Consider the following 12,600-nt stretch of genomic DNA (forward strand, 5'->3'; position numbering starts at 1 on the left):
ACATACGAGGAGAGGTAACACCCACTAAATCGCGCAACCTAGGCCGCTAGCAACGCCGAAGTGGGCTAACTTTACTAGATGATCGGGGTTTTCGAGAATGTCGTTCTGTAAAGCTTCACTGTGGCAATGTATAAAAATATTGCTGTTGTCTCACTAAATATTGAATATGGGACAGTGTACAATGAGATACTGCAAGTTGACTTCGCATACGGAGTGGCAAAAGGTGCATATAGGGGGGGGGGGGGGGGGCAGAGGCATCAATGTCATTCTTTCGGTCAGCCAACGTCAGGTATTTGTGAATTACGTGTGACTTATGTGTGAATTTGTGAATTATGTCAGGGGTAGTGGCTCTGTTGGCAAGTACTTTATTTATGAATATTTCCTGGGATCGGTTGAGGGCGAGGTCCTTAAACATGTGAGAAAGAGTGAGATGTTTGAGTCTCTCCCTGTTAGTGTACTTAGAGCACTGCACGGGCTCGGGCTTACCCGAAAGCCCGGACCCGGCCAGGCCCGTGGGCCGGGCCGGGCCGCGTAGAGCAGTTTTTTCACGGGCTCGGGCCAGGCTCGGGCACGGCGTGTGCTTTTTGACCCGGGCCCGGGCCGGGCTCGGATTTTTGACGCGGGCCCGGGCCGGGCTCGGGCCCACGTCGAGTTATTCTCGGGTGTCTCAACTCTGAAAAACATGTATTTTTCGGTCTCGGGCCGGGTTCGGGCCGGTTTCGAGCCGGGCTCGGGCCGGGCTCGGGCCTAAGGTAAAGGGGTGGCGGGCCGGGCCGGGCGGGTAACGTAGATTATTTTCGGACCCTGGCCGGGCCCGGGTCTCGCCATAAAAGTTTTGATCGGGCTCGGGCGGGCAGCCCAACGTAAAAACGGGCCCGGGCCGGGCCCGGGCTGGAACAATCGGCCCGTGCAGTGCTCTAAGTGTACTTGAGGAAGCGACGTATTCGTGCCAATTCGAAATGAGAGTTCGGCGGCAAATCCGCAAAGGTGTGGTCACCAAGATCGGGAAACCCGCGTAGGAAAGCTTACAGCGTGGTTCACACTGCTTTAAACGAATAGATTTTGTGTGGTTATACCTACTATATTATCAAAAGCTTATCCTAAAGCTTCACATAACATCGATCTTTCTCCCTTCACCTACTTTTGTAAAAGCTTGTTAAAAAGATTTTCTGGCTTTTTTGCTTGTCTTTTTTAGCAGAGCACCGTGGTTTCTAACATTTATGTGCAAATAAAAAAGAAAAAAAAGTGTTTTCTAACCTCTCATGAAACAGTCGCATAATTTCTACATGGCTTCGGCACACAAGCGGAGACATAAACCAAACTTTTGTGCCAAAAAGACCACGTTGATGACGCCGCATTCATAATGGGGTACCAAGTCTAATGTTTCCTTTCAGAATATTTGTTTGAAGTCCTCTGATTTTGCAAAGAAGGTCCTGAATTAAACCAGTATTACAGCTCGCAGAAACAACACTAGTTTGAGTCAGCAGGCCAAGATAGCCACCATCGATTCTCAACAATACAAATGCCTTCAAACAGCACATAAATCTTTGCTTTCTTTAGGTCAAGAAGAAGCAGTAAATTCTCTTCAGTTCCTGCACCCGTATTCTTCCGCCTGCGAACAGGTAACACCGCAACATGCGCAGAGCATGCCAACTTGCTGTTCAGAGACTCTTAACAGTGTTAGTGATAAGTGACACGCTTACGTCACACGTAACTCTGAGGCATATTTACCCAACACAATTTAAAGTGAGACACTCGGGCGGAACAATTGCCCGGCGTGCCTTTGCCAGGCGAGATCCACCTGTAGCTAGCATCATCCTCCTCCTCCTAATACCTGTGGTCACTGATTGCCGCGATGGGCACGCCGTCTTTCAGCCACCAGAAGCGCATGGGCATGTCCCCATGTGGTTCGCACTGGAGGTGCACCGTGCTTCCCCGCTTCGCCGATGTTGTGGACTCCTTGGGCGAGAGCCGCGGGCTGCCTGCATTGCAACAGAGGCGAAAGACACAGAATACCGCTATCACGCAGGGGATCTGGCTTCATTTTAAAGTTGTGTCGGAAAAAAAGAACTAATTCTGAATCCTCATCCTGCACTCGGACCGTGGTGAAACTCTGAAACCACGTCGTTCGGAGAGGCTTACCATGGCTCTGCCGTTTGAATTTAATCCGGAGTTACTGCAGCAATAGCTCTAGGCATAGGTATACATGAGCGGCTCAGGGTGGTGAGTTGTGAAAGGGCTGTGAATTAGTTAACGTGATTACCAAATGAGATCACATCTTGGGGTACATAATCAAAGCTATGCTGTTTATGCCAGTGGCATCTACAGCCGTGAACGCTCGTAGTTCTTTTCGCACACCCATAGCACTTCAATTAGACTAGCTCTATCTATCGGTATTCATTTATCCCGTTAAAGATATTTTAGCGATCGAAGAATGGGTTAGAGCAGGAACTTCCAGAGACACGTACGAGCTCCAATGTCGAGAAGAAACGCAGCCATTTGCTTTTCTAAGTATTATAAGTGCCAGTCCATAGTTGCTCCAGTCCGTGCAATAGAAGTCCAAATCGCTCGTGTTCGTCTCCGTTTATGGGCTAGTCCTTTAATTGCGCAGATCCATCTGAAAGGGCATTACAACTAGCACACTCCAATTTACTGACAAATAAATATGGGCCTGATTTACGTAGATCTTTCTGACAAGCCTGATTTACGTAGATTTTTCTTTCCCGACGTCCTCATGTCAAATTACAATAAACAGAAGAGGCTTGAGTAACACAACTACATCATGCACTGACGAAAGAGTTTATGCAGGATAAAGCTGTTCCTAAGAAGAAACAACGGCCAATCAGGAAAGTGAACATATTGTCAGTGAAGGCGGTCGATTACAAACAGCCCTTACGTACAAAAAACTTCGTGAATTCCGCCTCAACGGTCGAATCCATAAAACTTAAGGTTTCCGTTCGTGAGAACTGTTTGCGATTGCTCGGCGGCCTTCGTTAATATGTTCGCTGTCACAACATTACTGGATGTTCTTTTGTTGTTGTTGTTGTTGTTGTTGTTGTTGTTGTTGTTGTTGTTGTTGTTGTTGTTGTTGTTGTTGTTGTTGTTGTTGTTGTTGTTGTTGTTGTTGTTGTTGTTGTTGTTGTTGTTGTTGTTGTTGTTGTTGTTGTTGTTGTTGTTGTTGTTGTTGTTGTTGTTGTTGTTGTTGTTGTTGTTACGAATATTACTAGCATATGAAATTTTTTGTTAATGCGGACCCAGATGGCGCAAGAAAGAGGAGCAAACTATGTCCTTTCTCCAACTCACTCCGCACGGTGAGACGCACCACCTTGGAGAGCTCGGCACCGACGCCGTTGGAGGCCTCGCACAGGTAGAGGCCCGCGTCGCCCGTCTCCAGACTGCGCACGCTCAGAGAGCCGTTGACGAGCACGTGCACCCGGGAGGTGCTCACCAGGGCGCGGTACGGGCCGCTATCCCTGCCTGCGATCGCAGATGGCACCGACGTTCAGCGCTGTCCAGTGCTAAAGCAAGTACTTGTAAGTCTAGGCACGCGCGAATTATTCCCCTCTGGCAAGCGTACAATCACGGCGAATGGCAGCAGGTTAGTTGTGGTTGGTAGAGCCGGCACATATCTACACACCTATCCAGCGGGCTGGCATTTCTTCAACCAGAACTTGCAGCTAAAGCACCAGCAATGTTAGAGCCACACATTACAGTTTCCTTTATTTGTGAGTCACACGTCCACATAGCCTTGATGCTGCACGCAGCCCAACTAATCGACCGTTTTCGACCGCACGCAGCCGGCAAGTTTTCGACCGGCAAGTAATCGACCGCACGCAGCCGAATTAATCGACCGTAACTATAACCGGATGCAATTTATTTCTAGAATATTTGCGGCCAAATCTTACATAGGAAATAAGGACAGGCACGAAATTTCTGGGACATGCGAAGAGACAGTTAGTCGACTGTTTCTTTACGTGCTTTCCTTCTTTTTTTGACGCGTACATGTTTATGCAAAATTCATGGGTGATATCCTTACCATGAACATAGCCCTCGTTCAATATAAGATATGCGTGAAGGGAACGTTGTTTGCTGCAATCCTGTATTATGATAACAAAACGTGTATTGTGTCGCGGAACTATAGGCTCCGTGCGAAATTTCCTGCATAATATAGACTGCATCATTATCATTCTGGGAAGAAGTATGGCTGTTTCGTGTCACGTTTAGGCAGATTCAATTAAAACTCAATACACATATAGCTTACAGACTCGCTATATAGACATCTAACATAGGTCCTTGCGTTCTTATGCATTTGGCCTTTAGGCTGCGTAATGAACATACCATAGTGCAAAAAGGTAGCTTTATAGAGTGCTTACCCATATAGTGCTTAGCGACAGTTCCCGCTAACAAGTCTATTTCTTTTAGTTTTTCAGTGATCAGTAGGCTTCAACAGATAGTAAAACACATTCAACTTTAAAATCACAAATAGTCAGAAAAGCAAGAAAAAAAAGCATATACACTTCAAAAGAAGGCGTGTGTAATCTTTATAGTGACAGCCTAAAAAAATAATTTAAAAAAAGCGTTTGTTTGGATTTCCAAGTTTTGATAGGTACTCCGTTATCTTGCTTGATTGCTCCTTGTTATGCCACGAAAGCTAACGCTGCTCTAGCGTGCATAGCAGCGGATACAAGCATGATGTATCCCTCGCCAGAATACGAAAATAACCATAACTTTCAAATAAAAAGAGAAAGTAGATTAAGGTTAAATGTGCTGTTATTTTCAAATTACAGCCATCCGTCTTGCTAAGTCTCAACAGGGGTGGCGTGCAGCTGCGAACGATGGCTTATAGCAGGTCCCCTGGAGGCCATTAAAATGCACCACGCTCGGAAGAAGAATAGCTAATCTAAACCTAGATATACCAGCAACAGCCGCGTGCGTCCTTATTATTCGGCAGGTAGGTTGCATGTCGAACGCAGACATGCTGCGTGAAACATTCGTGAACCTAACACATCGTGCGACCAGGTAAGAGTACAAGATTGCAAAAACAGCTAGCAAGCGAAAGAGAAACACAAAAGCGCTTGTTTGCTGCAGCTAATGGCACATCGTCGGTTGCTTTTAGATTGTTTCCTTCTTCAGCAAAGCCTGTTGTTTAGTGTTAGCCTCCGTGCGTCAGGTAACATGTAACGATTCTTATTAAGGCTCTCGACAACGTCGCCCGGTATTCGTCGCAGAAGGCAAGTGTTTTCTTTAATTTTTTCCTTTTATTTTTTTTTCTCACGAGGCAGCACAAACGTTGCCGAGGTCCCGGGAGACGCAAGCAAACACTTTCCGCTCCGTCTCTGTAAACAGGCTTCCGCAAAGCTCCCCTGTGTGCCGCCTTCTCTTCCGCTTTATACATCCGTGAAACGTACGCCTATTCTTCATCCTTCACCTTCCGTTATTCATTTCTTCAATTTTCTCAGCCTTCGCGTCGTCTTCCCCAAATCAAATTCCGAGTCCGTGCGCAGCGTAGGAGATGCAAAATTTATGTCGGCATATGTCCTTAAGAGCAAATCGATGCGCCGGAGTGTAACAGCTGCGCCTCCGGAGCGGCCAGCCCGTTATTCCTCCCACGTTTTATTCCGGCACCGTCATGGCCATGCCTTCTTTTTTTTTTTTCGTCTGCCGCTTCTTCGCCTGCTTGCTTTCATCCGTAATATTATTTATATTTCTCCCTCTCGGCTGTGCCCCGTAAGTTTCTGTGTTTACCGGGCGTTGAAATTCCACTGCCGTCCTCCGGGACCTGTACTTTCTCTTTGTTTATTTATTTGTTTACTTTTCTCATTGCACTTGCTTACCTTGCTAGCTGTCCCTGGATTCCGGGCTTCCGATTCTCGTAATGGCCCTGACTTTCCCGGTTTTAGTAGTCACGTCGTCACGCCTGACTTCTCCCAGATTTGCCGATTACGCACATTTCTCCATCCTTTTTTTTCTCTCTCTCTCTCGTATGATACTCGCAAATCACGTATGCCCCTGTCCTTCTTTCTTCCTTTTTTTAAAGCAGGCTCCTGTACTCTTTGTTTCCCGCCTAACACTGTCAGATCAGGCTCACGGAAGTTGTCGTTTTGTCAACGGAGGCCCCCGCATACAAGTTCGCGCTGTCGTGTCGGAGACGTCACACAAATTGCATAGTACTAGTCGGGCACCCCATCGCGCTTTTCTGCGCGAACGGGTGACAGTGCTGTAGCCTATGTCGTTCACGGAGCGTGACACGATGGGGAGAAGAAAAAAAACGCGCAAATGAAAACTGAGAAATCCAAATCCACAAGTTCGCGACACGAAAGTGGAACGACGTCCATTTGCGAAGAACGTTCCAGAGGAGTAGAAAAGCTAGAAAACGGAAAGACATGGCATTTCGCGAAACGACGGCCTTTCCTGTTCTTGCACGCGCAGTTTGAATAATAAGCACCCCGCGAGCAGGTGGCCCACGTGTTTTGATGGCCGCGGTGGATTCCCGGAGAATGTGGCTTCGTATGAGACGCAGGTGGCTCACTGGCGTTGAACGGCTTCCGTGCAATGCGGTAGTTTCGTCATTTCGTTCTTACATTTATTTTCTTTTTAGAAGAGCAAGGAGAAGTAGAATCGGATAGTACACGCCATGCTTGACTACGCCCATGATTGGAGGGTACGTTTAGTGGAGTCGTTTTGTTGCTTATGTCGTGCTCATCGGCTGTCAAAACGGAAAAGAAAGCAACTTTACCGCCTTCTTTCGTTAAGTTTCTTTTTTTCTCAGTTCTTTTTTTTTTTCGTCGTCTGTTCTAGCTTCCTTTCAAGTTTTCTTGCGAAGCGTATTGCCATTCATTTGCCAGTTGAATGCATTTGCGGTAAGAGTGAAACCTCAAGGAGAAAACTTCTGAACACTCATGCAAAAACAGAAACAGAATTTCATTAAATTCATTGCAAATGATAGAAATGGTTCTCTTTCCCGAAAAGTTCCTTTCAGCTTGCAATCAAGGTTGCTCATCGCATAGACTTTTTGCTTTCTTTCTTTCTTTTTTTTCGCATGGAACGTCTATCAGTTCGGTCAGTATAGTACGGTCGCTTGCGAAGACCGCATGTAACGAAAACATGTTATGCTATTATCGCTTAGATCGTTGCAACCGTACTACCCATGTGTCTTACTTTTTCATTATTGAGTTGAAAAAAAAAGCTCCTACTCGATCATGCACGTGTAACGTGCACAGATGGCTTAGTCATGTGCCACGCATGACAGAATGGAAGCTAAATTTGGTGTCTCGCTCGGCATTGAGAGAGGCACAGCTCGGTAGTAACGTTTGTCGATTCAAGCGAGAGTGGTCGCGTTTGAGAGAGCTCTCTCAGCCATAGTAGGTATATTTCCTCAAGATGGTCATCAGAAGTTATGAGGTCTACAAGAGTGCAATTAGTTGCACATGCAAGCAAACACTTGAAAGATGTGTTCTTAACTTCCAAATTAATTTTTCTGTCAAGTTTTCGCTAGATACTCAAGGTACCTCGCCTCGTCGCTCTCGACTGCCGAAATCGAGGTGCTGTCTTAATCACTGACGTTATGTGCAATAACAAACCGGACACTCGTCTGATTGACCTCCCTTAGTTTTTTTTTTTTTTTCATTTTGGCTCCCAGCTTTCCATCTATCTCTTAGGTGTGTTCATTGCTGCAAAGCTTCTACTTTATTAAACAGGGGGCCGAATCCACAAAGCTTTCACGAAGTGTCATTGTCATTAGGCGACCTCCTTCATTAATGACAGAATGTGCAGCATGAGGATTGATTTAAATTTTCCCTTACGAAAAATTCTGACGTAAGAGCTTTTTTATTATTTTTAAGAGCCGTATTATTTTTTAATGCGGGCTCAGATGACTACTCTGGCTACCGTCACGAAAATTAATTTATTTAGTCTTTGGGAAGCCAGCAGACAATTTTCTAGGAAGTCTTGAGATTGTCTACATACAACCTGCACAGTTAAGCCGTTACGCGTTTAGACCGACTAACTTCTGTAGGCTTCCTTCAAACAAAGCGATCGAATATCAAAGACCTCCAATGAACCAAAGAAAATATACTTGTTAACGAGCTTCGTCTACAGTATATATAAAGCATTTATACAGCCAAAAGTACAAATATATATAATAATAACAAGTCTAGATAGAATCTACGACCTGTCTAAATTTATGCATACAGAAGCAACCATTCAAACGTGCCAAAATCTTGTATCCACCTACCCGATGCCGTCTTCCACCGTATGTGTGGTTGGGGTTCCCCGTCAGCCTGACAGTCGACGACCACCGAGTGACCAGTGACCGCTACTACATCCCTCGGCTCGGACCGCCAGCTCGGAGCCACTGCGAGACCGTATCGTCGTTGTTGCGTGCGACAGCGTCATGCATGCTATGAATAATTATTTAATTATTTGATTGATTGATCGATCGATCGATCGATCGATTGAACCTTCCGCGTTAGCTTAGCGACTATGGCGTTGCGCTGCTGAGCTCAAGGTCGCCAGTTCGATACCAGCCGTCGCAGGAGCATTTTTACGGGCGCGAAATGTAAAAATCCTACTGTGCTTAGATTTAAGTGCACGTTAAAGAACCCCAGGTGGGCAAGATTTATTCGGAGTCCCCCACTACGGCATGCTCCATACCCATGTCGTGTTTTTGGCCCGTAAAACACTAGAATGTTTGTAATCATTATTTGTTGATTGATTCCTGGTCTTTGAGGTTCCGAAGCAACACTATGGCTGTCAGATACGCCACTGTGGAGGACGATGGAATAATTTTGACCACTTGGGGTGCTTTAACTTGCACCCCAGAGCCACATGCACGAGCGCGTCCTTTTTTTAATTTTTTTTAGGCTCCATCGAAGCGTGGCCGCTGCAGTCACGAATCGTACCCGCGACCTCGTGGTTGGCAGCAGAATGCCATAGTCACTGCGCCACCATGGCGGGCAGCATGTTAGGACATCCTCGGTGTTAGTGCCATTATAATTTGAATGTGGTAACCTTGAAGTCAGTTTATGATTGACGTATCAGTCTTCGTATTCGACAGCAAATGTTTTTTTACCACTGTCTGTAATAAGTGAAGGTGTTCCCCTCCTTCCGGCTGCTTGAAATATGCAGTTTGACTTGAGAGAAGAGCCAATAAAGCGTTGCGAGATGCCAGGATGCGCCAGTAACTTATACTGGTAGCCTTAATCTGGTCGCCAGCAGCGTTAATCTGGTAGAGTCGTAAAATGAGACAATTACGGAGCCGCGAAAATCAAAAACTCAGAAAAAATAACCTCCAGAAAAAGGAAGCCGTTTAGGCTATTGCTTTTAAAAATCATTATACTATCCATTATCACAAAATTTTTCAAAATGAATGTTGTTCAACATGTGATTCCGAAGAATAGACTACTTTGCGAGTTGGAAACTGTATACGGCATATATTTTCAAGCTCAATTACATAGCCAAGGTGTTGCGCTATTCAGGCTAAGATATCGCGGCTCGGAGTTTGCACCGGCCAAAAAAAAAAAATGAAAGCTGCGCAACAACAATATCTAGACCGTATTTACTGCCACGACGTGATATTAAGCACATTGTCGTTTCGCGAAGGACAATATTGCAATAGAAAACAATCAAATATAAACGAGACACGAGTCATTCTAACTCAATAATATAAACTTTGATATTGCCGGCTTATTTTCATTGCAGTGGTGTCCTCCCCAGGTTTGGTAGATTGTTTAATGAATTATATTATTGTCCGCAACAATAAATTATGTCATCAGGCGCATATAAAAAAATCAAAACGTCGCAAATCCGGAAACTGCTCTAAAACAACTCCACCTCGCTGAACAGTAAGTATCCTATCTCACAGAAATTTGGGTTTGCGATAGACATGTCAACAGATTGCTAACATTGAGCGTCGCATCACCTATATAGGCGCCAGAATTCCAGCTAAACAATAACTTAGAGGTATACAATGAAGAAGTTTTGATATTTTTCTAACGTTTGTGTACATCCCTTAGGTGACCGTGCTCATGTATAATCAAGTGACAACGCATGCCTGGGTATACTGCAATATCTGAGAATTAGAAAAGTTATGGAACTTTAGGCCTTCCGATTAGCATCCCGTTGTCAAAAACTGTCCATGAGACCTTAAATGCAGCTGCAGTGGCAGTACAATCATTGCCGGTTCCTCACACATAAAATTCATAGTATGACACTGTCGGCCGAGAACCGGCGTATTGAGCATTGTATGACCAATGACACTGTTAATCAATCAAGGGGGTTTTCACAAGTTTAACCAAAGTTCATACGAAAAATTAGGGCTTCTAGCGCGCACAAACTGATATTGATAATATGCACCGGTGCCGATGAACTCGCATCTCATTTATCGTACTGGCTTCAAGAACGCGATTCGATTTATCGATTGTTTCAAGAAGCGCAGAATACGAGTGCCGACCTTTGACCCTGAGCACGGCGCTGTAGGTGGCCGTCGCCCAGGCATTGGAGACGCGACAGGTGTAGTTGCCGTTGTCCTGCGACGACAAGGATTCCAGCGAAAGCGTGGACACAAACCCGTCCTGGCGAACGGGTCGCGTCAGTGGCGCGCCGTCTTTAAGCCACTCGATGACGATGGGCTGCTCGCCGGCGTGCACGAAGCAGCTCAGACCCGCGCGCATTCCCTCCTGCAGCTCGTCCAGCCACCGGAACGGCGTGATCTGCGGTCCGGCTGCAACCAGACGTCGAGAGGGGAGAAAGAGGAAGCTTTCATTTGAATTTGTAACTTAAACACAGTTTGGGTTGAGAGGCGAAAGAAAGGAGAAAGGCAAGAAGAAGGTCAACCATAACGGAAAAACCGCTGTGCTACCCTACAACAAATGGTGGAAGTATATGCTATGATATGCAAAAAGCTGCCCTTCGACTCAGTACACGACAGGCTTACAAAGGCCTGACTAAACCATTCCGGTGGTCTGTAACCTTGACGATTAACATGCAAATACAACTGCATGCACTCGGATCTGCACCACACATACACACATACACACACGCACGCGCACGCACACGCACACGCACAAACACACACACACACACACACACGCACACGCACGCACGCACGCACGCACCTACAGACACACACACGCACGCACAGACACACAGACACGAACACGGACACACTAACACACGGATGCGGACGAGCGCTACTATATCCCCCAACAGTTTATACATTCGACAAACCCTCCGATTTCTAAGATGAACCACATGCACCAGTGTCACGCCCCCTTTCCCATGCTAGGTGATAAAATCAAATCTAAAAAAGTTAACAACACAACTATCTGCCTCAGACAACAGAGTTCAAATAGTTCAGTTCGGCACTTTGCAAAAGAATTGACGCTTCGCTTATACAAATAGCTGAATTCTTCTGGATATAGACTGCTTCTAGAGCCGTGTAGTTCGAGCCGTGTACTTTTATTGCGATAGCAATTATATGGACACTTCAACCGGATTTCTGCCGTTGGCGTCGCCGTCGTCGCCGTCGTCGTCGCCGTCGCCGTGAGGTTCCCTATAGATAAAATCTTCGCCGCGCGCCGTATGCCCGAGCGGAAGCGTGCGGGGACGCGCGCTATCACGGAGAGCGAACGCACTCAATCTCCCACGCGCAAGCAAGGAATCGGGAAGCCAGCGCCCGTCGCTTATCTCCACACGGCTCTGACCTTTATGCGCCGTGCATTCGCCGCTCAGTTTCCGTTGAAGCGATAGACCGCACGTACCTTCGCCCGCTGCGGCGGCGTATGCGCTTGCTGCCAGCGTTTTGACAGTCGTTGTCTGCAGTCATTCAGTGTGATCTATTCATGTTTGTTTGTGCGCGCTCACACCACGCTTGTTCAATCAGTTAGTAATAGTCGGGCCACATTTTCCAACGCACGCTACACATGCAATGCTGCCCGGGTCGGCAATGCAGCGCTACAGGTGTGTCCCTTCGCACGCGCTGCCCACGGGAAGCGCTTCTCATCAACACCACCGTTTCACACGCGCCTTCTCGTGGCCATCGAGTCTCTCTTCATGTCGGTCTACTTACGCCGCAGCACACCTGCTTACTTAATCAGCTCATGTTTACTACAATTCATATTGCTACCAAAGCCGCTCACCTTACTTCGTATGACATTGCTGTGTTGCTATCGCATTCATTGTTTCACCCTTAGGGACGAAACTGTGACATTTTTTTTTAGATTTGCCTAAGACAGTGGGTAGTGTGCATAGATAGGGCCAGATAGCCCAATATTTTGGGTAAGAAAAGAATATACGAGAAAATTATTATGAAAATATGAAGCACTGTCAAAATATATAACGAAACGACGAAGCACTAACAGAGCAAGTCCATGTATCACTAAAAAAAATAAAGCAAACTGCCCCTCTAGCCAGGCAAACTTTGACGTCACTGCCACCATGTGACAGAGAAAAAACACAGGTCACGTGCGACTTGACGTCCGAGTGTTGAAGCTCGCGTGTGCGAACACAGATGCCATTTCACGAGTCCAGACTAGAGCACTGCACGGGCCGATTTTTTCAGCCCGGGCCCGGACCGGGCCCGTTTTTACGTTGGGCTACCTG

At 46.4% G+C, this 12,600-nt stretch overlaps 1 protein-coding gene across 1 annotated transcript in view; it reads right to left on the reverse strand.

The window, feature by feature from the left end:
- The window catches only part of LOC119448579 (Down syndrome cell adhesion molecule homolog), a 34,849-nt gene that overhangs the window by 20,356 nt on the left and 1,893 nt on the right, over positions 1-12,600 (reverse strand). The window contains exons 3-5 of the mRNA XM_049666415.1: positions 10,451-10,720; positions 3,304-3,477; positions 1,835-1,982 (exon numbers count right to left, since the gene is read on the reverse strand). Coding sequence (XP_049522372.1) covers positions 1,835-1,982; positions 3,304-3,477; positions 10,451-10,720 — 592 coding nt within the window. The remainder of the gene's footprint in view (positions 1-1,834; positions 1,983-3,303; positions 3,478-10,450; positions 10,721-12,600) is intronic.

Source organism: Dermacentor silvarum, chromosome 4 (assembly GCF_013339745.2).
Source record: "Dermacentor silvarum isolate Dsil-2018 chromosome 4, BIME_Dsil_1.4, whole genome shotgun sequence".
NCBI lineage: Eukaryota > Metazoa > Arthropoda > Arachnida > Ixodida > Ixodidae > Dermacentor > Dermacentor silvarum.